Source organism: Emys orbicularis, chromosome 2 (genome assembly GCF_028017835.1).
Source record: "Emys orbicularis isolate rEmyOrb1 chromosome 2, rEmyOrb1.hap1, whole genome shotgun sequence".
NCBI classification, from domain to species: domain Eukaryota; kingdom Metazoa; phylum Chordata; order Testudines; family Emydidae; genus Emys; species Emys orbicularis.
The window spans coordinates 276,612,369-276,638,488 of NC_088684.1; the positions used below are offsets into that span (position 1 = coordinate 276,612,369).

The 26,120-nt window shown below is 41.6% G+C and overlaps 1 protein-coding gene across 1 annotated transcript in view; it reads right to left on the reverse strand.

The window, feature by feature from the left end:
- Positions 1-26,120, reverse strand: part of ZMYND11 (zinc finger MYND-type containing 11) — a 157,671-nt gene that overhangs the window by 46,029 nt on the left and 85,522 nt on the right. Inside the window, exon 4 of the mRNA XM_065397685.1 lies at positions 4,261-4,420. Coding sequence (XP_065253757.1) covers positions 4,261-4,420 — 160 coding nt within the window. The remainder of the gene's footprint in view (positions 1-4,260; positions 4,421-26,120) is intronic.

The following is a 26,120-nucleotide window of genomic DNA, read 5'->3' on the forward strand; positions in this document are numbered from 1 at the left end:
GGACAAAATGATTTCTTGCCATGTCACTCTTGCAGGTATCAATTTCTGAGAAAAGAGGACCAGAAAAAACAGGCTTAGCCAGCCAAGACAGCTGTCTCCATCTGCTGGAGGCAGCAATTAACTGATCCCAATCAGCCAGCCAGTCCCCTGTATAAAAAAAGAGTGACATTTCAAGAACATTGCCTTCTTCCTGCTTCCACTGTCTGCACAGCAGTGAAATGGCACAAAGCACTACAATCCGTTGTTGGGCCTCCCCTAGTAACACCACCAGAGAATCTGGCCACTACACAACAACTTCAAACCACTGTAGTGGGGTGAACTGAGCTGCAGTTGCCAGACAAGTGCACAAACCAGACCTTTTCCAATAACACATCTCCATTTTAAGGTAAGAATAGTATTGTTTGGCTTTATGAATAAATGTAAATTTATTTTTTAATAGAGAATCCCTCTCTATGGGCCAATTTGGTCTTAAGACTCATTAACCCTTTAGAAAAGAGTTAACATTTAAAGCATTAAGAACAGGCTCTATGAAAACCATTTGTAGAAAATTCACAAAATGTGTATGACTTTTACTAACTGCTTTAAATCTTCAGTAAAAGGAGTGTGGCTTTTTAATAAGCGTGGCACATCATCTTTAAGAACCTTATCTAGAATCACAGAGCAAAATGTATTTCTAGTGTAATTCCATTGACTTCAATGCGATACATCAGGGATGATCCAGACCACTATCTTTTCAGGATATGAACGAACAAAATACACTGCCTAACTAAATTAACATTTGATCGCTAATTCTTTTCGGCCAAGAATTGTGTTTCCATATTGTGTTATCCATTGACAGTAACCAAATCACTAGAACTACTATCATTAAGGATTTAAACTAATGTCAAAATGTTTCCTAAATCAACAAAAGCAAGAAAACTCAGTCTTGTTAATAACAAATAATGTGCTTACTTTGCATTTATATAGCACTTTTCATTTGGGGACTTCAGAGCCTTTTAACTAAATAATCCTCAACACCACTGTGATGTAGGAAAGTATTATTATATGTATATTATGTGTTACTGCTATTCTTAACACTGCCTGTTGTGGCTAGGACTGAGAAGAGTACATGATATTACATACCAGGCACTTGTGTTAAGAATAGAAATAATGTTTTAGTGGTGAACTGTAAACTACTATTACCTGAGTTCAGAGTTCCACATTTCTTCTGCAAAAGGTGATGACAACACTGGTGCCTAAAACAAGGCAAGGTGCTACACTCAGTTAGGCATTAGTGCCATCAACTGTAGCAGTAATGTGGAAATGCAGAATTCTGAACTAAGATCCTGGCAAATAAGTAAATGAGGAAATGATTATCAACTATTTTGTTTACAACTGTATTTATGTGTAATATGAGGATGCATTTTGAAAAAGCTGCTATGTTAGATCCATACCATTTGTGTCGATGCCCAGCAAGCAAGCAAAATGGGTAACTGGACATACCAAGGCATTACAAGTGCAATTACCCCTTTCACATGATTAATTTGTTGTAGGTACCAACTTTTAGAAATGTTGTCCACTGAGTCATGCTTTGTTATTGATTTGGGATCTTAAATAAATTTATATATGTGAGAGAGAACATTTTTCATTGATGTTTAAATCTGAATTTCCTTGTTCTTGTCAGTTTTTCAGAACACTAGTGTCATTTTAATAGAAGTTATTTTTATTTCTTTTTTTAAACATTACCACAAAAAGGTCACCTGCGAAGCAAGAGCCTCCCCACAACCACAACCCCTCCATGCATCTTGGCAGTTCTATTTCGGGTCTTTGCATAGTGTTTCTAAATGCACTGAAGTTTGCTTAAAGTGTTATATTAACACAGCTTCATAAAACTTCAGAGAGTACCCTTGAAGCTGTGAACCACTGATCTATGATAGAACCTTCAAGCACTGTATGATAGAATTTAACCCTTTCACAGAATAACCCAATCATTGATATAACATTATTAAGAAGAGCTTTACCAGAGTTTGTTATGTCAGTCTACCCGACAGAGCAATTAGGTTGATACAGATAAGCAAACTAATACTGTAGGTTATCAAACAAAACCTTTTGTCCATGCATAGTAGCTGTTACATAATCTGTATGATTTGTTTTCTTCTTATTATTATTATTTTTAACTTGAAAAGTGATCAGTCCACATTATGCACTAAGGCCAACATGCTCTAAACTGGTTGCCTCAGGTTAGGCGCATCTATCCATGGTTAGGCACCTATATAAGAGGGAGATGTGGGTGCTTAGCATCTCTGAAGCTCAGAACATTTATTTGTGCTTTCGTATAGATTTAGGTGTCTAAATTTAGGCCTAAAGTTTGTAAAATGGAACGACATATAAAGCAATTTTTTATATCTGGGAGTGAGTTTTCTTTGTTAACCCCATGAAACAATTTTTCTTTACTGACTGGGTGTGATGCATACTGACTTCAACAAGTTTTCCATCAATTTCTAAGGATATGTTTACACCGCAACAAAAAGACCATGGCACCAAGTCTCAGAGCCTGGGTTAGCTGATTTACGCTCGCAGGGATTGGGCTGTGAAGCTATAAAACTGCAGTGTAGATGTTTGGGCTCTGTCTGGAGTCTGGGCTCTGCGACTCCGCGAGGGGAAAGGGTCTCAGAGCCCGGGCTCCAGACCAAGCCCGAATGTCTACCCTGCAATTTTAGCACCCCACAATCCAAGCCCCATGAGCCTGACTCAACTGACTGGGCCAGCTGCAGCTGTGCTGTGAGTCTATCACAGTGCAGACATACTTTTACAATCTGATACTGCAAGGCCTGATTGCCCTCAGTTTCTAGTGAGGTCAGTGGAGTTTAGCATGTTAAGCCATTTACAGGATCTGCAGCTAAGACATTTCTGTTTGTCTGGAACAGAAATCAATATGGCTCTGTTTGTATATAATTCTTCCAACATATATACAGTAGCTCCATTTCATGCCAACATAGCTTCTACAAGCCCTCTGTAGGGCTTATCTTTACTGCTGAGTTAACTTGATTGTTGCCCTTAATTCAAGTCCCATCCACACACAAAACCCTTAACTCACGTTGGCCTACCTGTCAGGAGATATAAGCTACAGCTGGAGTTAGCACAACCCATCAGCTGTCAACACAAACACTCTGTGCTGCTAATTCAATCACTCTGGGCAGTTCCAGTGTTATTTTGCAGGGTGGCCACTCTCATTTGACTAACTCAAGGGTAGATAACTTGCCTTAACTCTGCAGTGAAGATAGAGCATTTGTATGAAACTCCAATGACCTGTTATGAGTTTGCATGAGGGGGCTTGCATGATTGGGTCCAGTTTTTGTTAATTAGTTGTTGCTACTGAAGTAGCAGAAGTACCAGAATTGTATGAATGAACCATGAAGACAGTGGCCATTGTGAGACTTTTGGTATTTTTTAAAGCTACTTCATTGCTAATAAATAAAAAGAAAGGTATTCAGAATAACAGTTAACAACAGCATGTATCTCATATTTTGCACCTACATATTTACCATCCTCTCTTTAAAAACACAGCAATTTTTTAGGCAGGAATTTAGAAATATTATGAACAGCCAAGCTACTCTTTCAACCTGATTAATAAGATTTAGTCACCGTTGACATTTCCTGAACCAATTTTTGGAGGCTTATAGCTAAAGAAGTATACCACGATAGATTTCCAGACTGTTTCCAGACATCTGGTATAACACAGATTTTGTTATTGTTGCATTATTTTGGGGGTTGGCTTGGGGGTATATAAATACAATTTTCCCCTGAAAAGAGCTAATTTTCCCCCTCAGATTCAAACACCCTCAAATCAACACTCTCCTTTTAAAATACAATCTTTTAAAAAGATATATTCCTTTAAGGATCACTCTGGATCTCTGAAGATGTCAAAGTGACACCAGTAAGGTTTGTGTTGAAAATCTCCACATATGACCATAGGAGAGGTGAAGTTATGTCACAGAGAGGAGTAAATGAGCAAACCTGTCTAAAGCCATAGACAGTGTTCCATGGCAGCAGATGCAGAGCCCTACAAGGCAGGATTTCTATGGAACAGGGAGGACTTAAAAAAAAATTTTTTTTCAGTGCAATATTTAAACAGTAAAACTGTGCTTGTGAAACATTATTTCATTGTTCACAAGTGACAACAATAGATCATCTATAAATAACTGTTAATGGAAATTCAAATAGGCTCCATGTCAACATACCAGGAAACATGATTTAATTTCTTCTAGATATTATACTCACAATCTCATCTCCTGGCAACCAGTATCCTTCTTGTTCAATACCAGCTTTTGATCCCTTACATCCCACAGTCAGGGTTTCAACAATAAGACCATCCTTCACTGCTAAGCTCAACTGACGTGTGGTCTCTTTTGGATGCATACCATGGACTCGAGACATATACCTGCACACAAAGCACAAAAGAAGTCCTTAAGTAATAGTCTTTAAATCTAAATGTTACCAATCCCTTTTTTACAGTTGGGAGTAAAGAAATATACATTTTATTAACTGATTTAGTATCATAGAAGTTGCCAAGTTTGTTTGTTTGTCTTTTTTAACTTGTGCAATGTTACACTTCCTTCCAAACTCAGGTTGTTTCCCTAGTAGGTTCTCCACTGTGTAAGTGCTTAGAGGAGTCGGAGTGTAGTGGTATTGCAGAGGGATTTTCCAAGAAGATTCTCAAAGCTGACCACTAACCAGCAACTGGTACTTTTAGATACAGGACGAACTCTCTACCTTCAGTCCCAATCTGAGAGAGCATAGTGCTTTACACACTCTGAAACTCAACAATTTTACTCATACAGACCATAGTACAGAGTGAGACTAGGTATATAACATAGTGCATTAATTAATCTGAAGGAGACAGGACAATCACAAACAATGAAATTCATGCACCGAACGAAACCCCAAGAGCTTCCCCCAGTTATGGTAATAACTTGTCTCTTTCCTGTGCTTGAGGCTGCCAACTTGGAATGGCCGTTCTTAACTAGCAAGCGCAAAGAATGTACAATAGGCTATTAGGCAATTAAGTCATCTGCAGACAAAAGAAATGCTAGTTAGATTTGGTATGAAATGTTTGCCCAAGTGTAATTTGTTATTCCCAGGCAAAAAAAAGTTAACTTGAAATAAAGTAAATGGTTCTCCATTCACAACAAATGCAGTGCAAGAACATTATTAGTTTTATGAAAAAACCCCACAAAGGTTCAAAATCAGGGGTTCTCAAACTGGGGGGCGGGACCCCTTGGGGGCCATGAGGTTATTACATGGGGGGGTCGCGAGCTGTCAGCCTCCACCCCAAACCCTACTTTGCCTCCAGCATTTATAATGGTATTAAATATATAAAAACGTATTTTTAATTTATATGGGGGGGGTCGCACTCAGAGGCTTGCTATGTGAAAGGGGTCACCAGTACAAAAGTTTGAGAACCACTGTCAAAAATGACGTTTATGAGCTACTGCTGTTTCTGGTCTGTGTGTGTAGAATAAGAAGCGAGCAGCAGTTAAGTGAATGATTGAATTGTGCAGGGCCTGAGCTGTATAATCAGTGGCAAATATCTGTTTTGTGTCTGTATTTTTTTAGCTATGTATCTGTCAGTTACAAGGTTAGCTACACTTCTGTTCCCTTTCTGGTCTCTCTGTGTGCACCCCATAAGGTGCCTTCAACTAGCCTGTGATGCAATTCCGTAGTTCTCCCACTCTTAGACCAAACTCTGGGCTATAGTATGCAGTGCGTCAGTTGTGGTTACCGAGCAGGTCAGAGTGAGTTCTGGCACCTGCAGTTCTTCCCTTTAGGAATGTGTGACCAGTGTGAATTTGTGACAAAACAGTACTCAACACAAAATTATTGTTTATTTTAAACTGTGGGAACAAAGCACTTAGAGAAAAAGAATTTTAAAATAGTTGACGTGCATGTCTGCCTTACCTAAAGCCTTATCATCCCTGATGGTAATCTAGGCAGGCCTAACTTCGTCAGATATCCCAGTGACCCTGTGTCTCAGTCTTTTGGACCAATAAAAGATATTACTTCACTTACCTTGTCTATAATATTCTTACAGTGACCATCCCAATAACTAGGTCAATATACAGTATTCATAAATTATTACGGAGCAGCTCCAATTGTGTCACAGAATATACAGTATTCGAGTTGACTAAGAATTGTGCACATCCAATTATTTTTGTTTCCCCAGTCTGCTTGTTCGTCTCACCCAGCTGTTATGTGTATTTTGTTAGGCTAAAAGCTCTTCGGGGCAGAGATTGTTTGTACAGTGTCTAGCCCAGGGGTTCTCAAACTTCACTGTACTGCAACCCCCTTCTGACAAAAAAAGTTACTACACAACCCCAGAAGAGGGAACCAAAGCCTGAGCTTTGTGTGGGGTGTGTGTGTGTGTGTGGGGGGGGGAGGCAAAGCCGAAGCCCGAGTCCTGCTACCCCTGCTACCCCGCACAGGGGCTTTGGCCTTGGGCAAGGAGACTCAGGCTTTGGCTTCAACCCCAGGCGGTGGGGCTCAGACTTTGGCTTTGGCCCCAGACCCCAGCAAGTCTAACACCAGCCTGGGCAACCCCATTAAAACAGGGTTATGACCCACTTTATGGGCCTTACCCACAGTTTGAGAACCGTTGGTCTAGCACAGTGGGGGTCCAAGCCTGTTTGGCCTTTAGGTGGTACTATTATATTAATATCAATGAATAATAATAAAGTTTTGGTCCATATTGAATCTATGGTCAAAGAGCCAGATCCTGTGCGGCTTTATGACCCCAGCCTGTTCTACCCTACTCTACTTGACAACATAGGTCCAAGCTCCAGGGGGAACGGGGTGGGGGGGGGGGGGAGGGAAGGAATGCAGGAGCCAGGCATGGCAGCTCTGCATCTCCTATACGCTAGGTGAATTCCCATATGGCCCAATGGGTCTGCTTTCTGGTTCCTCTGTGCTGTCACAGGGACAGGTACCCACAAGAGAATCTGGTTCAAATATCTTATTCGTAATAACAAAACCCAGCCTTCTGCAAACTTAAGCCACAGGACCTCGGAACTTGTTTTGTCACTTTATACTGTTTTAAGTTTATTTTTTATTTGGTTAGAAGACTACAACTGGAAGAGTTATTAGAGCTGCCTGCATAATCCAAAAACTCAGGTGGGTGACCAAGTTACCAAATGCATTTGGACCACTGCTGTTGTGCTTTTTCCTTTTTCTCAGTGTGTCCATTTTTAATCTTCCTAAGTCTCATAGAGTCATAAAGTTTAAGGCCAGAAGGTATCACCAGATCATCTTCTCCGACCTCCTGTATAGTACAGTCTCTTCTCAGTCTGTCTCTTCTTTCTGTGTATTTATCTCTTTACTTCTGTTCTCTTCTTTGCAATTCACTTTGGTTCTTTTCTGTGTGCATCCTAACTTTTTGCTTCTTCAAAATTTAGGTATACAGTTCAAGAATAAGAGTAGTATTGTGTTTCTGCACCAAAGTCAATAACCACTTAAACATTGAGGGCACTGGTTTTCCCGATGTTGAGAGAGAGACCCAGGCATGATAGGCATCTGCAAAAAGTTTTAGGGTAGTATGCAGTGTGCGAGAATGACAGTCATCTGCATACGGAAGGTCAGTGATGCCAATTCTTGTGATCTTAGATTTTGTTTGGAGACGTCAGAGAGTGAGGAGTTGACCATCCATATGATACTCAATCCCGATTCCATCAGGAAGGTGGTCACGGATGAGAATCAGGATCACGGCAAGGTAAATGGAGAAGAGTGTTGGAGCACTGACACAGCCTTGCTTGACACCAGTGCGAATGATGAATGGTTCGGTCTCTGAGGCATTGCACAGAATGGTGGCAGTCATCCCGTCATAGAGTAGTATGATGATGGAAATGAATTTCTGTGGAACCTACACAGCACCTTCCATAGAGCATCACGATTGACAGAGTCAAAGGGCTTTGTTAGATTGATGAATGCCATGAACAGTTCCTGGTGTTGCTTTCTGCACTTCTCCTGAATCTGTCGTGCCACGAAGATCATGTCAGTTGCGGTCCTCTCTGATGGACCACAACCTTGTCGTGGTGGAGAGCTTGCGTGTACTAAAGACCCTCGGAGCTACATCGTCCGGAGCTTTCATATTCCTGATACGGTCCCTCTTGGCGAGCAGGTCTGAGGTGAGGCTCCTGACTAACCGCGGTCCAAACTTCACAAGATCCCAACGGTGGATCTGGCGCATATAGAGGACCTTTCAATACTCTGCGGCTGTGAAGGCGGATGAGGGCTGCAGCAGGAGGGAGACCCCCGGTTGTCTTGGATCTCCTTGCCACTGGGTCAGGGTTTTCCTCCTGTCGAGTCACGTGTGGTCACCGCCCATGCACCGGTCTCCCCACGTTATAAGATTTCACGCGCAGGCCTCTGTCAAGGGCTCACACGCACACAAAGCCCAGCAGTGGGGAAGAAAGGAGTGGCAGTGAAGACAGGTGCAGTGATTTCTGGTAGTCTTTAGTCACAAATCTGCATGCAGGCGGCAGCTGTGCGACGGTCGTCTTGTGCTTGAATGAGAGAGAAGTGCATTTCAGGCAGCAGTGGCCGTGACTGAGCAGGTCTTTTTAGGATCCCCTCTTCTCACCCCAAATGGGGAGGGGGCTAAAAAAAGTGCCCCAAACGTAGGCTCACACTTTTCCAACTGGATGGCCGCATCTAGTGGGATCATTCAACTCCATGGCCGAAACGAGATATAAGACAATGAATTTCACCACCTGGAATATCCGCACCCTTATGAACTCTCAGCACAGTGAATGCCCAGAAAGAAGAACTGCCATAACTGCCAGAGAACTGGCAAGACTCAACATTGACATTGCAACCCTTAGTGAGAGGCCCCGGGCCGATGAAGGCCAATTACAAGAGGATGGAGGTGGCTATACCTTCTTTTGGAAAGGAAAGCCACCTGAAGAGAGACGCATTCATGGGATTGGCTTTGCCATCAAAAATAAGATCGCCAGTCGGCTTTTGGAGCTTCCTGTGGGGATCAATGAGCGTCTCATGACTCTTTGGCTCAAGCTCAGCAACAACCAATATGCCACAGTCACCAGTGCAGACACCCGAACACTTGATGATGAGAAGACAACAAGGAGCAGTTTTATAGTGCTCTCAATGGAGTCCTCATGGCTACACCTAAGGCAGACAAACTCAAATCTCCCAAGAGGATCAATGCCAGAGTCAGACGAGACTCCCAACTCTGGAGTGGCACAATAGGCAAAGAAGGGGTGGGAAATGTAAACCTGCTCATCACAAATACCATCTTTAGGCAGAGTAACAAATTTAAGACCACCTGGAAACATCTTCGGTTCAAACACTGGCACCTCCTTGACTATATTATAGTCAGAGCCCGAGATTACACTGATGTCCTTATAACACGAACCATGAGAGATACAGATCACTGTTGGACAGACCATCTATGAGTAAGATCAATCATGTACCTGCAGTTTGCTTCACCACACAGCAAACACCCAAAAACTAAGCAAAAGCAGTATAACATCAAAGCACTTCAAGATCAAGTCAGCTGCAAGATGTTCCAGCAATATCTGTCTGAGAAACTCTCTAACTTGCCTGATAACATAACTGACATTCAAGGGCACTGGGATCACCTTAAAAATACCATTCACAGTGCATGTACTGAAACTATAGGATATTCCACTCATTGGTACCAAGACTGGTTTGATGAAAACAAGGAAATCCTAGCATTAATTCAACAGAAAAGAATTGCATTCTGTAACTGGCAAAATGATTCCACTAACCAACGAAAACATGAGTCTTATCACTGCTCAAAGCTGAAGTCCAAAGGAGGCTATGTGACATCAAAAATAAGTGGTAGCAAGAGAAGGCTTCTGAGGTCCAGGGTTTCGTAGACCAGGATGACATGAGAAGCTTCTTTCAACCATCTCCAAAGGCCCAACCCCCTTATGTTCCCAGGATGGCTCCACCCTCCTCAAGGACAATGCGGTCATTAAACAACGCTGGAAGGAGCCTACCAAACCGCGAATCCATGGTCTCTGAAGAAACCATCGAGTCTATTCCACAATGCTCAACAATGGAACACCTTGCTGATACTCCATCTCCTGAGGAAGTCCGGTGTGCCATTATCCAGACAAAAAATCACAAGACACTGGGCCCAGATAGCATCATAGAATCATAGAATATCAGAGTTGGAAGGGACCCTCAGGAGGTCATCTAGTCCAACCCCCTGCTCAGAGCAGGACCAATCCCCAACTAAATTATCCCAGCCAGGGCTTTGTCAACCCTGACCTTAAAAACCTCTAAGGAAGGAGATTCCACCACCTCCCTAGGTAACCTGTTCCAGTGCTTTACCACCCTCCTAGTGAAAAAGTTTTTCTTAATATCCAACCTAAACCTCCCCCACTGCAACTTGAGACCATTACTCCTTGTTCTGTCATCCTAGCTGAGGTTTTTAAAGCTGGTGGAACAATGCTCCAGCACAAACTTTGCAAACTCCTCGACAAAATCTGGACCTGCGAAGAAATTCCACCTGACTTTAAAATCGCCAACACTGTTACAATATTCAAGAAAGGGGACAAATCTTTGTGCAGGAACTAGAGGTATTGTCCTCCTCTTCAGTGCAGGGAAGATCCTTGCCTGGATCTTATTAAACTGCCTTCTCCCCTTTGCCGAGGAACTCCTCCCCAAATCACAGTTTGACTTCAGGCCATCCCGAGGAACTGGGTACCACACATTCCTGAATACCAAGCCCTGCTCTGTCATGGACTCCCTGCATGGCTATGGGCAAGCCACTTCTCCCTCATTTTTTCCAGCTGTAAAAGGGGGATAACAAATCCTACCTCACAGAGGTTTTTTGATTAATTAACTAATAGTCATATGGTGCTTTGAAAATCTAAAGCACTAGTAACTTCCAAGTTGTTTTTATTTTATTTTTTTATTTTTTTAAAAGAGAGCACTATCAGCATTCATATAAGAGATATGTGGCCATGGAAAATATTTTACTCAGAAATGTGGAAATATTAGTAGAAAAGTCTGGACAAAAAAATCCTTATTTATATCAAGCATGTACAAATGTACACAAACCTAAATTTACAGAGATTATAAAGCAATACTGCAGGTTCGGGGGTGGGGGGGAAAGGGAAGAGGGGAAGAATCCAGTCCTCTTCAGCTAGGACAGTGGCTAAAATATGCAGCCATCAGGAGTGGGATTTGAACCAGAAAAGCTGATGGCTCTTAAACAGTCAAACATGAGAGGCTGACAGAAGATGAGAGGAACATTAAAAATGTGCAGAAGTGAAACACTACCCTTCACAAGCATGATGTTGGGAGTCCTTACTACTTCATCAAATCTATTACTCAGGCAAGGAGAAAACACTGTTCAAATGCCTAATGCCCAAATGATATTAATAATCCTGGAAGTCAGATTCTTCTGCTGGCAATGGATGCACAGAAACAGCTGGCACCAAGAAGTTAAGAGATAAAGAAAAGAGATGAAGCAATCCCTGATTGCTGTTTTCAACAAAGAGCTGCTTAGCCTTACCTTGAAGACAGAGAGTTGAGGATACACTGGGTTAGTTATGTTCTTGCCCAGTTCTCCATCCATCAACAGGTTGGGAAGCATAATATACACCCCAAGGCTGTTATGTAGTCAGCCCAGAGAAGTAAAGCAAATACCCTTTCAGATTGGTGAGAATACGTCAGGGAGACAAAGTAAAATCCCCTAAGTCACCAAACCGGCCCTAATAATTTAGGAGGTTGGAGCAACCATTTTGAAATATAATTTATCTGTGCAAAGGGGAGTTAGTGCTAATCCTCACTAGATAAAATGAGGGTCTGTCTGATGTAAAGAGGAGGTTCATCCAGATAATCTGCCTGCTAAATTCCAAATTTAGCCAGATGAGGTTGCTGCCTTCAGGACAAAGAGAAAATAACTGAGGAATCTTACTTAGGCTGCTGCTCAATAGTACAGTATTTATAGCTCAGCTTTTCTCCAACTGTAAACCGCACTGAGATTAGTGTAGGAGAATATAGCAGGATTACAGTATTTACAATAAACATTTAAGATTCTGTTACAGGTAATGTTTTCAATAACTGCAATGATCTTACCCTTTGCCTTAGACATAAATTCCAGACACACCTTTGTTTGTTATCAGTATCAAGAAAATTGAGCTTTGAAATTCCATAAAATACAAATCTGTTCGCATTAAGAAACCAGTAGAAACCAAATAAATGCATATGCACAAGTAGCTGATGAACATGCAACTATTTGATCACTGAAACAGAGTTTAAGCAGAGAATAACATAAGGTCAGATTGAGAAGTGTAATTGATCAACGGGCCAGTAACATGACAAAGCAAACAGGCCTATCATAAAGTCTGTAAATTAGATATTAAAAAGTATGTATAATGAAAATTTTAAGTTTTGGATGGTGACTGCAGCTAAACATAGTCAAGCCCTTGGTTTTACCAGCAGTGAAACACAAGCAAAATTGCTGATGGTATTTTCAGTTGCCAGATAGAAAACTTGCGAGGAATAATGTTCTGTTTAAATTTACAAAAAGTATTAAAAAAAATTAAAAAGGAACCTATCCTGAAACCCTAAGAATCTCCAGGACACCATGAAGACAGTGCAAAAGGGCAGCATTCTGGCCAGAGGTGATTAGTGGAGAATTCCCCTGGCATACAGCAATAGTTCTCGTAGCATTAAGCTGCCAGAAGCAGCATGGCTGCCTCCTGCACCAGCCACCCACGCCCACCATCTCCAGCATAGGAGACATTAGGGGAGGAAGGGGGACATTGGGGTGGGGGTGGTGGACCTCCAGTATGTCTATCTTCCAAAGGCATAAATTACAGCAGCTCCTCCAATTTATGTGATGGCTGGATGGCACAAGATTAGGGAGCCTCAACCAGCTCCTGGACACCTCCCTGCGCCAAGCTGAGCTGGGCCAAAGGAGAATCTACCCCAGCTGTCTGGCCTACATTTATAAGAACAAGCTATAGAATTAACAGCTTATTGTTAACCTGTCAACAAATGAGCAACCAACACCAAAAACTCCCTCAAATTTCCCACCCTCCCGCAGGCCTCAACTCTGATTATGCCCCCTTTCTCTTCAAGAGCCTTTGCAAATAGATACACTTTGTAGCAAGCCTGGAAGGGCAACAAATGGGGTTTCTGTATCAGATCAAAAGGGCATGGGGGGAAGCCGATTCCAAACTTAGGATCTTCTCATGGACAATATTCTACCTATAGCCCCCTCCCTCTTCAATCAAGGAGGATCTAATTTGAGCATCTCTGCTGATTGCAACAGTAACACCTAGCATTTACAAAGGAGGGTTACTTACCTTATAGTAACTGGAGTTCTTTGAAACGTGTGGTCCCTATAGGTATTCACTGTGGGTATACATGTGCTCTGTGTACCTGGGACTGGAAATTCTTCAACAGCCACGTCTGACCATCCATTGGTCCGCACCTTCACCATGAGCCTTCTTGTGCAGCACACAAAGGGCAGAAGGGGCAGTGCAGACACCATGCTTTTCCAGTTCCTACTTTTACCGCAATTCATGTCAGGATCTGAAGCAGAGAGGAAGGAGGGTAGAGGAAGGGGCCACACATCTCAAAGAACTCCAGTAACTATAGGCAAGTACCCCTTTTTTCTCGAATGCTGGTCCCAATGGCGATTCACTGTGGATGACTCCAGTGTTTAGGTGGGTGCGAGGAAGAGCTCTGTACCACAGGACTGCTGAACGGAAGGAAGCATCCTCCACTGAGAGGATCAGGGAATAGTGCCTGGTAAATGTGTGGATGGAGCAATTTGTTCTTGACAAATCCATGATGACTGTTGCTTATCTCCTTATTATCTTCAAGTTGTTTGCAAATTGATTGCTTAATTATTTGCTCCATTATCTTTCCAGGGTACCGAAGTTAAGATGACTGATCTTTCCAGTCCTCTGGAATCTCTCCAGTCTTCCATGACTTCTCAAAGATAATTGCTAATGGCTCAGATATCTCCACAGTCAGCTCCTTGAGTATTCTAAGATGTATTTCATCAGGCCCTGGTGACTTAAAGACATCTAATTTTTAACTTGTTCCTTCCCTATTTTAGCCTCTTATCATACCTCATTTTCACCGGCATCCAATTGCTACTAACCTTTTTGTGAAAACTGAAACAAAAAAGTCATTTAGCACTTCTGCCATTTCCACATTTTCTGTTATTGTTCCCCCCACGCCCATTGAGTAATGGGCCTACCCTGTTCTTGGTCTTCCTCTTGCTTCTAATGTATTTGTATAATGTTTTCTTGTTATCCTTTATGTCTCTAGCTAGTTTAATCTCGTTTTGTGCCTTGGCCTTTCTAATTTTGTCCCTACATACTTGTATTATTTGTTTATATTCATCCTTTGTAATTTGACCAAGTTTCCACTTTTTGTAGAACACTTTTTTTAGTTTCACATCACTGAAGATCTTCTGGTTAAGCCAGGATGGTATCTTGCTATACTTCCTATCTTTCCTATACAGTGGGATAGTTTGCTCTTGTACCCTTAATAGTGTCTCCCTGAAAAACTGCCAACTCTCTTGAACTGCTTTTTCCCTTAGATTTGCTTCCCATGGGATCTTACCAACCAACTCCCTGAGTTTGCTAAAGTCTGCCTTCTTGAAATCTTTATTATGCTGGAAGTGAGATTCTCTTGTCCAAGGAATCCCTGTTTGGAACACAGAATTTCTTCAGCCAGGTCTGACGGCGGTGCAGGGGAAGCCTGGTGAAGGGGGTCACATACTTACGTGATACCACGTGGCCTAAAAGAACCAAGCAGGACTGGACTATTGTTTGAGGGCTGAGTTAAAGCTAGAGACTGGGATCTGTGATAACAAAGAATCCCCTAACTGGATCAGATAGTCTACCTCCTGCTTGAGAATCCTCTCATGAGAGGAGACCCTGAAAAGGGATGGGAAAGGAATAGACAGGAATCTACTGTGTAGACAGTTGAGATGATGTCCAGGACCCAAGTATTCAAAGTTAGGTATCATCACATTGGAAGGAAACGGGGAAGGGAACCATCAAAAGGGGCAAGGGTGACATAAATGGCTGGTAGTCTGCAATATCGAAAAGTAGTCTGGCTGACAAAGTTTTCTGCCAAAGAGATCTAATCTGTTGGTATCCTTAACCAAAAGGAGTAGATTTTGGCTGCTGTAGTCTGGTCCACTCCATGATTTCTTATACCACCAGAAAGTTCAGGTTTGATAAGAGAATAAATAGTCTGACCCCTTAGAGAGGAATAAAGTATTTCTTTTTTTGGCTGCCTTCGGGGTTGGGGTGGCCTGTGTGTGCCAAATGTCTTCAGTAGGCTCCAAAATGGCCTCATTAATAGTGGTGCTACTTTGGAGGGAGCTGTCGATTGGAGAACGACCAGGAGCTTGTGTGTGGGATCCTGAACCTCCTCCAGCAGGTTCTGGAGGGTGTCTGTGAGCCTCCTTTGCAGCTCTTGGAACTGCTTATCAGCTGATTCGGCAGTACCAGCTGCTTTAGTTGCTCTGACTCCTCTTGTTCCTTTCCCTGCTCCAGGGGCAGTTCTTCTACTGGTATTCAAGTGCAATACCCACGTGTTCAAAGTGTAGGACTACAGTAGGGGTCCCATGCACTCCAGTAAGGCCGGTGGGTGGGATCACAGTGATAAAGGGCAGATCCCATGGTGGGTACCATTGATCCTTTGTCATTACGTAATAGCCCCATGAATGTAGGGATCCCCCAATAGCTCTGGAGGCCCCATCTGGGTTGACATGCAAAGTATGGACCATTGGTGGAACCAGAGGTACTGGCTCCTGCTCGTCTTCAGAATAAGAGTCATCAAACTCGAAGGGTGAAGCCATCAGTACTGGCTACCTTTTGATGGCTTGGCCAGAGGTGTAATCAGGTGAATAGATCCCTGACAGTGTCAGGGTATCCACACGTCTGCTAGTGCTTGGGATCAGTGAGTGATACATGAACAGTGCAGTGATGTCTCTCACTAGCACCAGGTCTGACAGGATTGGTGACTCCAGATCTGTGTAAATTGCCATATCTTTGAAAAGGGCATACCGAGCTCTGACAAGACTCTTTGGTACTGGATCTATTGGTGCAGGCACAGGCATAGCTGTCTTGGCGCAGTGTGGAACTGCTGGTGAAAAAGGCGATCAGTCCTTACCTGCTTTTGAGAACAGTTTCAGAGCACTAGACACTCCCAGTATCGCCAGTGCTGTCCCACGATCACATGAGCGCCAGACATGCCAATTCTGAGCAGTGGAGTCTCATTTAGCCCTGCAGGGGGTCAGGAGGAAGCAGCCCTCTTTTTAGCAGATTCATGGGATATTTTGTCTGTCTTCTTGTGAGGGTGCTTCTCCTTACCCTCATTGTGCCTCTTTTTAGAAGGGGCACTACTCGGAGGATCCAGTCAACAAGGTGGGGAGCAGGAAGGCCTCAGGTCCAACCAAGGCCTCCTGGAGAGCTCCGTTAGGTGCTTCCAAAGTCTGAACTCCCGAGTCTGCCTAGTACAGGGGGGAAGGAGTAGCAGATGTCACATGTTGATGGGATGTGTGACTCCCCCAGGCAGAAAAGGCAGCTCAGGCGCAGGTTGCTTACCAGGAAGACCTGAAGGCACCTGAGGCAAGGCTTGAAGCCTGGAACTTTGGGGATAAGTGCCCCAAACGTTGGAGGGACCCCACACCCAATGCCAGCTAACTAAACTATGACTATTAACACTAATTATAAAAACTACAAAGAATTAAAACTAATTAACTATTTACAATTTTTTACAGGAACAATGGATCTAGGAATCTAGAAGACACGGACAAAGGAGGGTTCCATCCCAGACTGCAAGTGGCAGAAAAGATACTGGAGAAAAAGACAGTTCATGCTGTCCCTTATGCCCTCAGTTTGCAGCACAAGCAGGCACGGGGTACAGGTGTGGACCAACAGACACTGCTATTGAAACATTTTCAGATACAGGCATTCAAAGCAGATGCACACCCACAGTGAATAACCATAGGGACCAGCATTTGAAGAAGAAAGGGCCAACAGTCACAGTACACACTACTTACTCCATTGTGCTGTATAAGACACAAAAGTGAAGAAAGGCCCTTCTCCAAAGAGCTTATAATCCATGGCCAAAATGCCGCAACTGGATCTAAATAGACAGATTCTTGTCTCTGTGAGGATCCCCCTTCAAGACAGTGGGCACAGCATCTGCCTGTGCGGCCGCAATCAGAGGAGCATGGCCTCCAAGACACACACAGAGAAAACATGATGTACAGCAGTACTCAGAAGCGGAAGTTAACATGGACAGTGAAATAAATATTAATCTCATTTGTCCTGGTCATCATGTAAGATCTGAGGTTTTTGGAGTGATCTCAATAATCAGAGGGTGGATGATTATATTCTAGCAAGAGGTGCAATATTATAGATATTCTAGCAAGAGGTGCAACAGAAAGACCAAAACTAGACAATCATAAGGATAGGAAATAACTGCCTTATGTGAGATACCATTGTGTGACAAGTGGTGGTAAATGATGACTTTTTGGTGGTGAACACTGCATTTTGGTCTGTCTGTACAACACAATTGGTTCTTTAGGGAAGCTGAGGCTCCACCCGCTCTGCACCCCCGTGTGTAGGAAGGGAAGTAACAGTCTTCCGGTGATAGTTCTCCACCCACTCAGGGTCTGGCAATGCAGTTAGCAAGGGAGGAGGGGGGCTCCTTACACTTCTCTGCTTCAGCGTGCAGTTAGGCTCACATAATTGAGCCCTGAAAAAAATAAGGCAGCTCCTATTAAAGTCAGTTGAAAGAGTGCCATTATCTTCAATGGGAGTCGGACTGGGTCTCTAGATACTACAGTGATTCGTACCTAAAAATGACTTAGATTCTAGGGACAGACCTTCATTTATACATCAAATGAAAGCAATGGGAAGTGAAAGGGAAAATGGAACTTCTCCCAGAAATCCATGGAAAAATGATTTTCATACTAAAAGGAATAGCATAATACAACTGTTATGCAGTTTCTTATTCATATTCTTATATTGTGCCCATCACTGTGATATCAGGGGTTCTAGAATTGGAATGAGGAAAAGTAGTTTGCTTTAAATCCACCACCTTACAGGCATTTTCACAGAAGGCCCACAAGGATAAATTGAGCGATTTTGCTAAGAATATATTGCCCAGTCCTAATGGAAGTAAAAATGTAAGAGATGGACTGCAATGCTTTTAAAATAAATAAGTTTACATAACACTATTTAAGAGCTTCAATCATTAAGGCCCGAACTTCCTCCATCATACTTGCGGTTGTGCTTCAAAGCACCCCATTCAAGAGATACCTACCTCCTGTGCAGATCCCCTGCACATATCCCACTCCCTCAGACAGCAGTACCACATCAGGGATCTGACTCTCACAAAATACACGGGTAGACTTAAAAGTTACAAATAAATACTTTCCAAAATAACATATTTGAAAATCATCCCCTCTTTTCCTTATCTACCAGGACCTGAATGCTGGACTGAGACTTGATGACATTGCACACATACAAAAAAGTGCAGATAGCTGAATTCTTTATACTGCTCTAGGAGTGTGATGGCATGCACTTGTAGGAGACATACAGAATGATAGTGCTGGCAGTAAAAACTTCTTTCAGCTTGTTCTGAAAGTATTTATTTATACGTTTAGGGTCACGCATGTATTATGTTTGGATTAAATTCACCAAGGTTCAAAGGGCCAAAGCACAACACCCATCCTCATCGCTTAAGACTCACACTGTTCCCTGACAAGGAGAAACACAGAAAAAACAAGCTGCACAGGATGGTCATCATGCTTCATATGCCAGATAGGTGCTCCACATGTCACCTATGCATTAATGAAGCTGTTGTAGGTGGACTGAGGAAAAGGCTACAGTTCTGCACTTTGGTAGATCCTGTGATCCAAAACCCCACACAAGGGGCTGCATTAGTGATGACCTTTTTTTGAATCTTTCATACAGATTTCTGCAATAACCATTCTGAAAATATATGCACAGAAATGATCCTGTGTAAATTGAATGTTTTCTAGATTTCATGAGGCCTGAAGTTCTTAGCTCCTTAGCTAAGTCCCAAAATAAGCACATGAATTAATAGTGAATCTGACTTTTTCTTTTTTTTAAATACACTTTTACATACACCCTTGGGCAGTAAAACACTATAATGTAGCAATTCAATGAGACTCATATCTGTCTGACATTGCTGCGGCAGCTGCTGACAGAGTTAAGAGGTAATTCTGTCTGTTCATGCTTTAGATACCTCAGGCACCATACAACCTCTTATAATACTCATTATCTAGGTCAGTTCTGTCAAAAGTAATAATTTTAATGCAGATAAGGGTTCCTACTTCCAGCTATTAAATATACATGCCCACTCAAACAACTTCATTAACTTACAGTTAAGGTTGCTAGACTGCATATCCTGCCAATGCAAACCATGAAAAGCAAGGAATTAAACAGTCAAGCCACTTAACTCCCATCTACACTCAAATAATCAGTTCCCCTTTTCAAACACAACTAGCTCCCCTTTCACCACCCACAGCCAAAGGAATAACTTGCCTTAAATTAAAACATAAGGCTGCAATCTTACAAACATTTGCGCAACTTTATGGGTGTGTAGTCTCACTGCATGAGTAATTTATGCACATATCACTCGTGTATAAAGTTATTCACTCAGTGCGGCTCCACGAGTGTGTAAAGTTACTTGTGAGTTTGCGGAATAGGAAATTCACCTCAATGCTTGTGAATTTATTACTGGGACATTAATGAGTCAAAATTTAACATACTGTTAGATGCTTTGCAACGGCAGTATTTATTTAGGCTGTGATTCAGAAAGCATCCCAAATCAGAACAGCACTTGCTTAAAAAGAAGGATGTAATTAAGTGCTTTCATGAATCAGGATCTTACATACCTCTATACCGTAAGTTTTCATTACAGAAGATGCAAAATAATAAAATTTAAAAATCACCATGATGTTATTATTTTTAAGTTCATGTTTCAAAGACACTTTTATCAGAGGAAAGAAATGACACATTATTAGGATGTTTCATATTCAAATACTACAAATTACTGTATCAAATCAATAAATCAGTATTGCTTTTCAGGTAGAAAGCAAGTCCGTATTATACACTGGACTGTCTTGCTTTCATTAAAGTCTAAATTGCAGAACATGTTAACCGCTTTTTGCAAAAATGAACTTTTTACACTTTAACAAGCACAAGCATGGACATTACAGGTTACCTTCTTAGAAAAGTATCATGGGAACTGTGATTGTCAAACTCCGCACAATATTTACAAACATTACCCTTAAGAGTATTTAAATAGGATCTGGTAATTTGTTTTTAGTGTCTTGAACAATGAACAAAACATTGAGGATTATATTTTGCATAGTAACAAGTACTGTAGAAAGAATTTAAGATGAGTTTGCATTCATTAGCAAGTATCTACCAGGGAGAAGCACTGCTGTTTTCAAAAACTATTTGTTTGTACTGCTAATGATAATAATCTCATCCACCAATCATAGTCATACTCAGTTCATGCTCAGCGATTACGTCATATGCCATACCAATGAAAAGCAGCCAGCTCGGGGATGAAATGTGGCAATCATTCTGCAATACCAATATTGCACAATAGAGTTCTTAGGAGAGGAATTATCCAATGGAAAGTGCAGGAGCAATCTAGATTGGCAGAATCTATCAAAGGGGTCGGCAACCTTTCAGAAGTGGTGTGCCGAGTCTTCATTTATTCACGCTAATTTAAGGTTTCGTGTGCCAGTAATACATTTTAACGTTTTTAGAAGGTCTCTTTCTCTAAGTCTATAATATATAACTAAACTATTGTTGTATGTAAAGTAAATAAGGTTTTTAAAATGTTTAAGAAGCTTTATTTTAAATTAAATTAAAATGCAGAGCCCCCCAGACCAGTGGCCAGGACCTGGGCAGTGTGAGTGCTACTGAAAATCAGTTCACGTGCCGCCTTCGGCACGCGTGCCATAGGTTGCCTACCCTTGATCTATCAAATGGAATTTGGCAAGACACCTAATTCTTGCAAAAAGAATGGTGAGATCTTTAATTGTGCGTTTTACCATTGATTTCTAATCCAAAGCAAATCACACCAGATTATTTTTCTTCATCTCTAGCTCCTTTGCCTTGCTTCCTAGGTGCAAAAGAACTGGACAACTTCCCTACCAAAGTAATTGCGGATTCCTCCAGAATGGAGGAACCCCCACTAGCACAGCTAGTTACAACATCCATTCTCCCCCTTCCCTCTCTGAAAGGGTGTATTTTGGGACTTGGCGAGGGCATGGCTGGAGTGCCCTTGGGCTCCATCAATCCTTGTCTGTGTAATGGCCCTCCACCCTAGGTCCTGTATTGATCTTAGTTCAACTAGACCTGAGGATCTCACATGTAATCAACTTAATGTCCCATAATACCTGGCTGGGCATTGGTTTCAATACAGACTTAACAAGGTGGCACTCTTCTCTGTAAGTCACCAATATCACTGCATATAGATTTTCCTGTGATGTTTTTCATTAAGCGGCTAAGTTAATGTGATTCAACAAGATCACTGTCCAATGTCATTTGGCTGCAAATATGGACTGTATAAAGACAACATGATTGGAAATAGAATCTTAATCTATAGATGTTAAATGCCAGGATGATATTTTAACCAGGGCTATTAACAATTCAAGACTTTTAACTCTTCTAGCGCCCACATTAACTGCAGCCAGCTTCTTCACATCACCTTCCAGCAGGGGATCACAACCTCTTTCCTCCTACTGGCGCTCAAATTAATTTCTCCCATGCCTGCTTCCATCTCCCTTAGGATCAAAGGTAGATTTATTTTTCTCAGAGGTGTCTGAAAGTGACTGTTAATAGGGACAGTTGACACAACCAATCCTAGGCATCTTATATTTTATGTTGCTTAGGGTAGAACATAAAGATGAAATCACAAACAAAATTAACATTAAGCAGAACATAAACACAGCTAGACTAAAGCATTATGAAAAGTGTAGCTGTCTAGACTCTAAACCAAATTGCAGGGATACTGATTAAACAAGATGAAACACTTCCATCATAGAAAGATCTTTGTGCTGGCCAGCTGATGCCAGCCTGTCAGTGTTCTTCAGAGGTCCAGCAAGATGTGAGAGTTCAGCTTAATTACTCCTTTCTCTCATAGTCCTATGTGTCTCCGTGAGCCCAGGTGTTAAGAATCTTCATTAGCATGTTGAATATTACCTCACTCTTTAATCCAGACATTAATACACCACCATAATTGTGCAAAGTTACAATGCAAAATTGATTAGACTCAGTATCACTTTTTTCAGATACAGTTTTTAAATTGTCCTTCTATTAATTTGCACTGGTTTATAGCGCTGCATTTCAAAGGCCTTTCAAAATTTTCAATCTGAGTGAGTCATTTAACAAAAATAATATAAAAACTATCAACATAAAAACCAATTAATCAGTCCAAGAAAGACTAACACTCTGGTGCCTATAAACATACTTATTTGCAATGCATTTCTATGCTTTTACATATAAAATGAAGAAATATTATAAATTATTAATTTGAAATTTTACTTTGGTATCAGATTTTTGTTCAAATGACCAGTTTTTTATACATTTATATATTCTTATATAGAGAATATTCTTATATATTTCTTTGCTTTATGAGTGTACTGATCTTTAAACTAACTAACTGAACGCTTACAAAAGCATGAAAGACATTTTTGTTCCTCTTAGGGTGGTCTAACACTGAATATTTACAAGACTTACACTTCTTGAAACTAGAAGCCCTATGTACAAAGTTTAGTCTACTATAAAAAACAGTGCTAGGAGAACAGGAAAAATTTTCTGAGCCAAAGGCACCTACAATATTATCAATTTCATGCAGCTTACCTTAGGAAAAATAAAGTAATGTAGGAAAGGGGATTGATTTAACAAGATCAGAGAAAAACAGCACCTTATTCTTGTCTCTGTAACAGAAAGAGTTCATGGCTGTTAAAGAGAGATTCAAACACAGGGTTTTCCTTAGGTTTGGTCTACACTACCAACTTACGTTGGTATAATGACATCGCTCAGGGCAGGGTATGGAAAATCCACACCTCTGCAACGTAGTTATACCATCTTAACCCACAGCGTAGACAGTGCTATGTCGACGGGAGAAGTATTCCCATTGACATAACTCCCGCCTCTCAGGGAGGTGGAGTACCTACATCAACAAGAGAATCTATCCCGCTGGCGAAGGTAGCGTCTTCACTAAGCGCTATAGCGGCGCAGCTGCAGTGCTGTTAAGTGTAGACTAGCCCTTAGTGTCATCTCTTCATTGTGTGTTTCTGTGATTGTTCTCTGGAAAGAAGATTGTTCTCTGTGGATAAGCCAACCCAACCCTGTATTCATTTGCTCTGGAAGTGAATGGTCAATAGATATAATAGGCATTTTGCTGTTGCTATTGGGGCAGTAATGTTCTGGTTCTCTCTGTGTAATGCTCACATCACATGCCTTTGTTGAACTGTACAGAACACAGAAGTGCTTTTTACACTATGTGTTATGGAAAATACTTCATGATACTATTTCCCCTTCCCTTTTCACCTGCCAAAATTTCAGGTTTCCTTAACTTGCTTCATCACCTTACCTATTCTGTCAGGTTGGAATTCACCATGGTTTGAAATCAAATGCTAGATCTTGGAAGAGCTCCCTTTCAATAACTGATATATGCCTTTCTGCTGCTATGGTTAAAAATATACGAAGAAGAAGAGTAAACAAAGATAAGAAAATTAATCTAATAACACCAGCCAGAAGTGAACTATGCAATAATTGTACTATATTCCTCTGGATAGCAAGATACCTTATCTCAAACAGCAGTTTTCAGATAAACCTACTCATAACCAATAGAAAGACAAAAGACATTTTGAGAAGAACTATCTGACAAAGGAAAAGAATTTGAATGTCAAAAAATTTCAGACACTGGAACAATTTGGCTTATATAAAGTTAAAATTGTTTATGTATAAGTAATGAGTTGTGTTATGAAGAATGCCAGGGATATTTAAATTTTCATCAAAACCAGAGATGCCATCAGCAGTGACAGTCAGATTTTCTAACTGGTTTCTGATCCTGAAGCAAGCACATAGTAAGCAAACCAGATGTTCTGGTTCAAGTGAGACCATCTTAAATTTTGAAGCACTATCTTGTCATTCCAATATATATGCTCATTCATCCCATTTTGCGGCCATTCCCTACCAATTCAGTCTGCTTGTCCCTCAGCTTGCTTAATCAGCACTCCTAGAAACTGCCTTCTGGGGAAACTCAGCCCAGGAACTGGACAGCTTAACAAAAGGAGATCTGTAGCTGTTAATTGCCCTTAGTGTGTGGAAGAACTTCCCAGAATGATATTCAGAGAAGAACACCCCCCCACACACACGCTTTCAGAGCTAATTATGGAATGGGAGGGGCACACACAATCTAAAACTGCAGCTGACTCAACCTCATTTTGGTAATCAGAAAATCTCAAGTCAATAGAGTAGAATTTCATATCTGGAATTCTTCTCTGTGATATCATCCCATCAGGTACACTCTGCCTAACTAACAAACAGAGCACCCATAGGAGGACAGAGTTTTGACACCCTCTATATGCTTAATGCCTCCCCTCTTCTCAGGCTACAGCTACACTACAGCCGGGATCGACACTCTGAGATTGATCCACCGGCGGTCGATTTAGTGGGTCTAGTGAACACCCGCCAAATCAACAGCAGATCGCTCTCCAGTCGACCCCTGTACTCCACCCCCTACGAGAAGAGTAAGGTAAGTCGACAGGAGAGTTTCTCCTGTTGACTCCCCATGGTGTAGACCCCACGGTAACTCAAACTAAGGTACATTGACTCCAGCTACGTTATTCATGTAGCTGGAGTTGCGTAGTGTAGGTCGACTTACTCTGGTAGTGTAGACATAGCCTCAGAGATTCAACTGAGCTGTAACTTAAATCAAAATAGAACTTAACAAAAATGGCCCCACAGAACCAAAACAGAGCTGATAAGGGCAAGGTGGGTATCTGCATCAGTAGAAGTGAACCACAGAAATGAGTTACCACACAAGAAATTATCCTTTCAGTGACTTAGTTGTGTGATCAGTATAGACTGATATCATCCTTCAGTCAACAGTCAGAAAGGAGTTACCACACAAGAAATATAGATTGATATCTGTATTTCTTTGCAAGATGCAGACTGATATAATCTAAGCAACATATCCCCAACCAAAAGGCAGAGAAACACAGAGAGGGAAATCAACATTCTAGGTGCTACACAGAGCCATCCGGATAGTAGGATTAAGAGAACCCAATTCTGCCTCCCGTCATTAAAAATTCAACAAAAAAAGACAGATTCAACTAACAAACTGGTGGAACTGGAAAGGAACTTTACTGAAACCACAGGCTTCCATCGCTCACTGTCTGGGGCAGCATTCTCAGGAGACAAGCAGCACTACAAGGAGCAACAAGTGGTCAACTTGTATGTGTCAATAAATTACTGCCTTTCTTTTTTTTTTTTTTTTTTTTGACTCAATAGTCCACAACAGTCCTGGCCAAATTAACTTTATATCAAAATGAGGGGAGGCCTCCTACCTTGTCCTCTGCAACCATTGGGCCACTGAACCTTTTTCAGGATCTTCAACTAGGATGACAGAGTTTTGCGATTTTCCATATTCAGTGGAATGGTGGAGGTAAATATTAATAGCCCTCTACCTATCAAAGAAAAGCATAGCTTCTCTATCTGCACTCTAGCACTCTGGGCAATGGAGCAGCTTCACAGATAAAGGAAAGGGTACAGAGAAGGGCAACAAAAATGATTAACGGTATGGAACAGCTTCCATATGAGGAAAGATTAAAAAGACTGGGACTACTCAACTTGGAAAAGAGACGACTAAGGGTGGATATGATAGAGGTATATAAAATCATGAATGGTGTGGAGAAAGTGAACAGAGAAGTGTTACTTACCCCTTCACATAACATAAGAACCAGGGGTCACCCCATGAAATTAATAGGCAGAAGTTTTAAAACAAACATAAGAATGGCCATACTGGGTCAGACCAATGGTCCATCT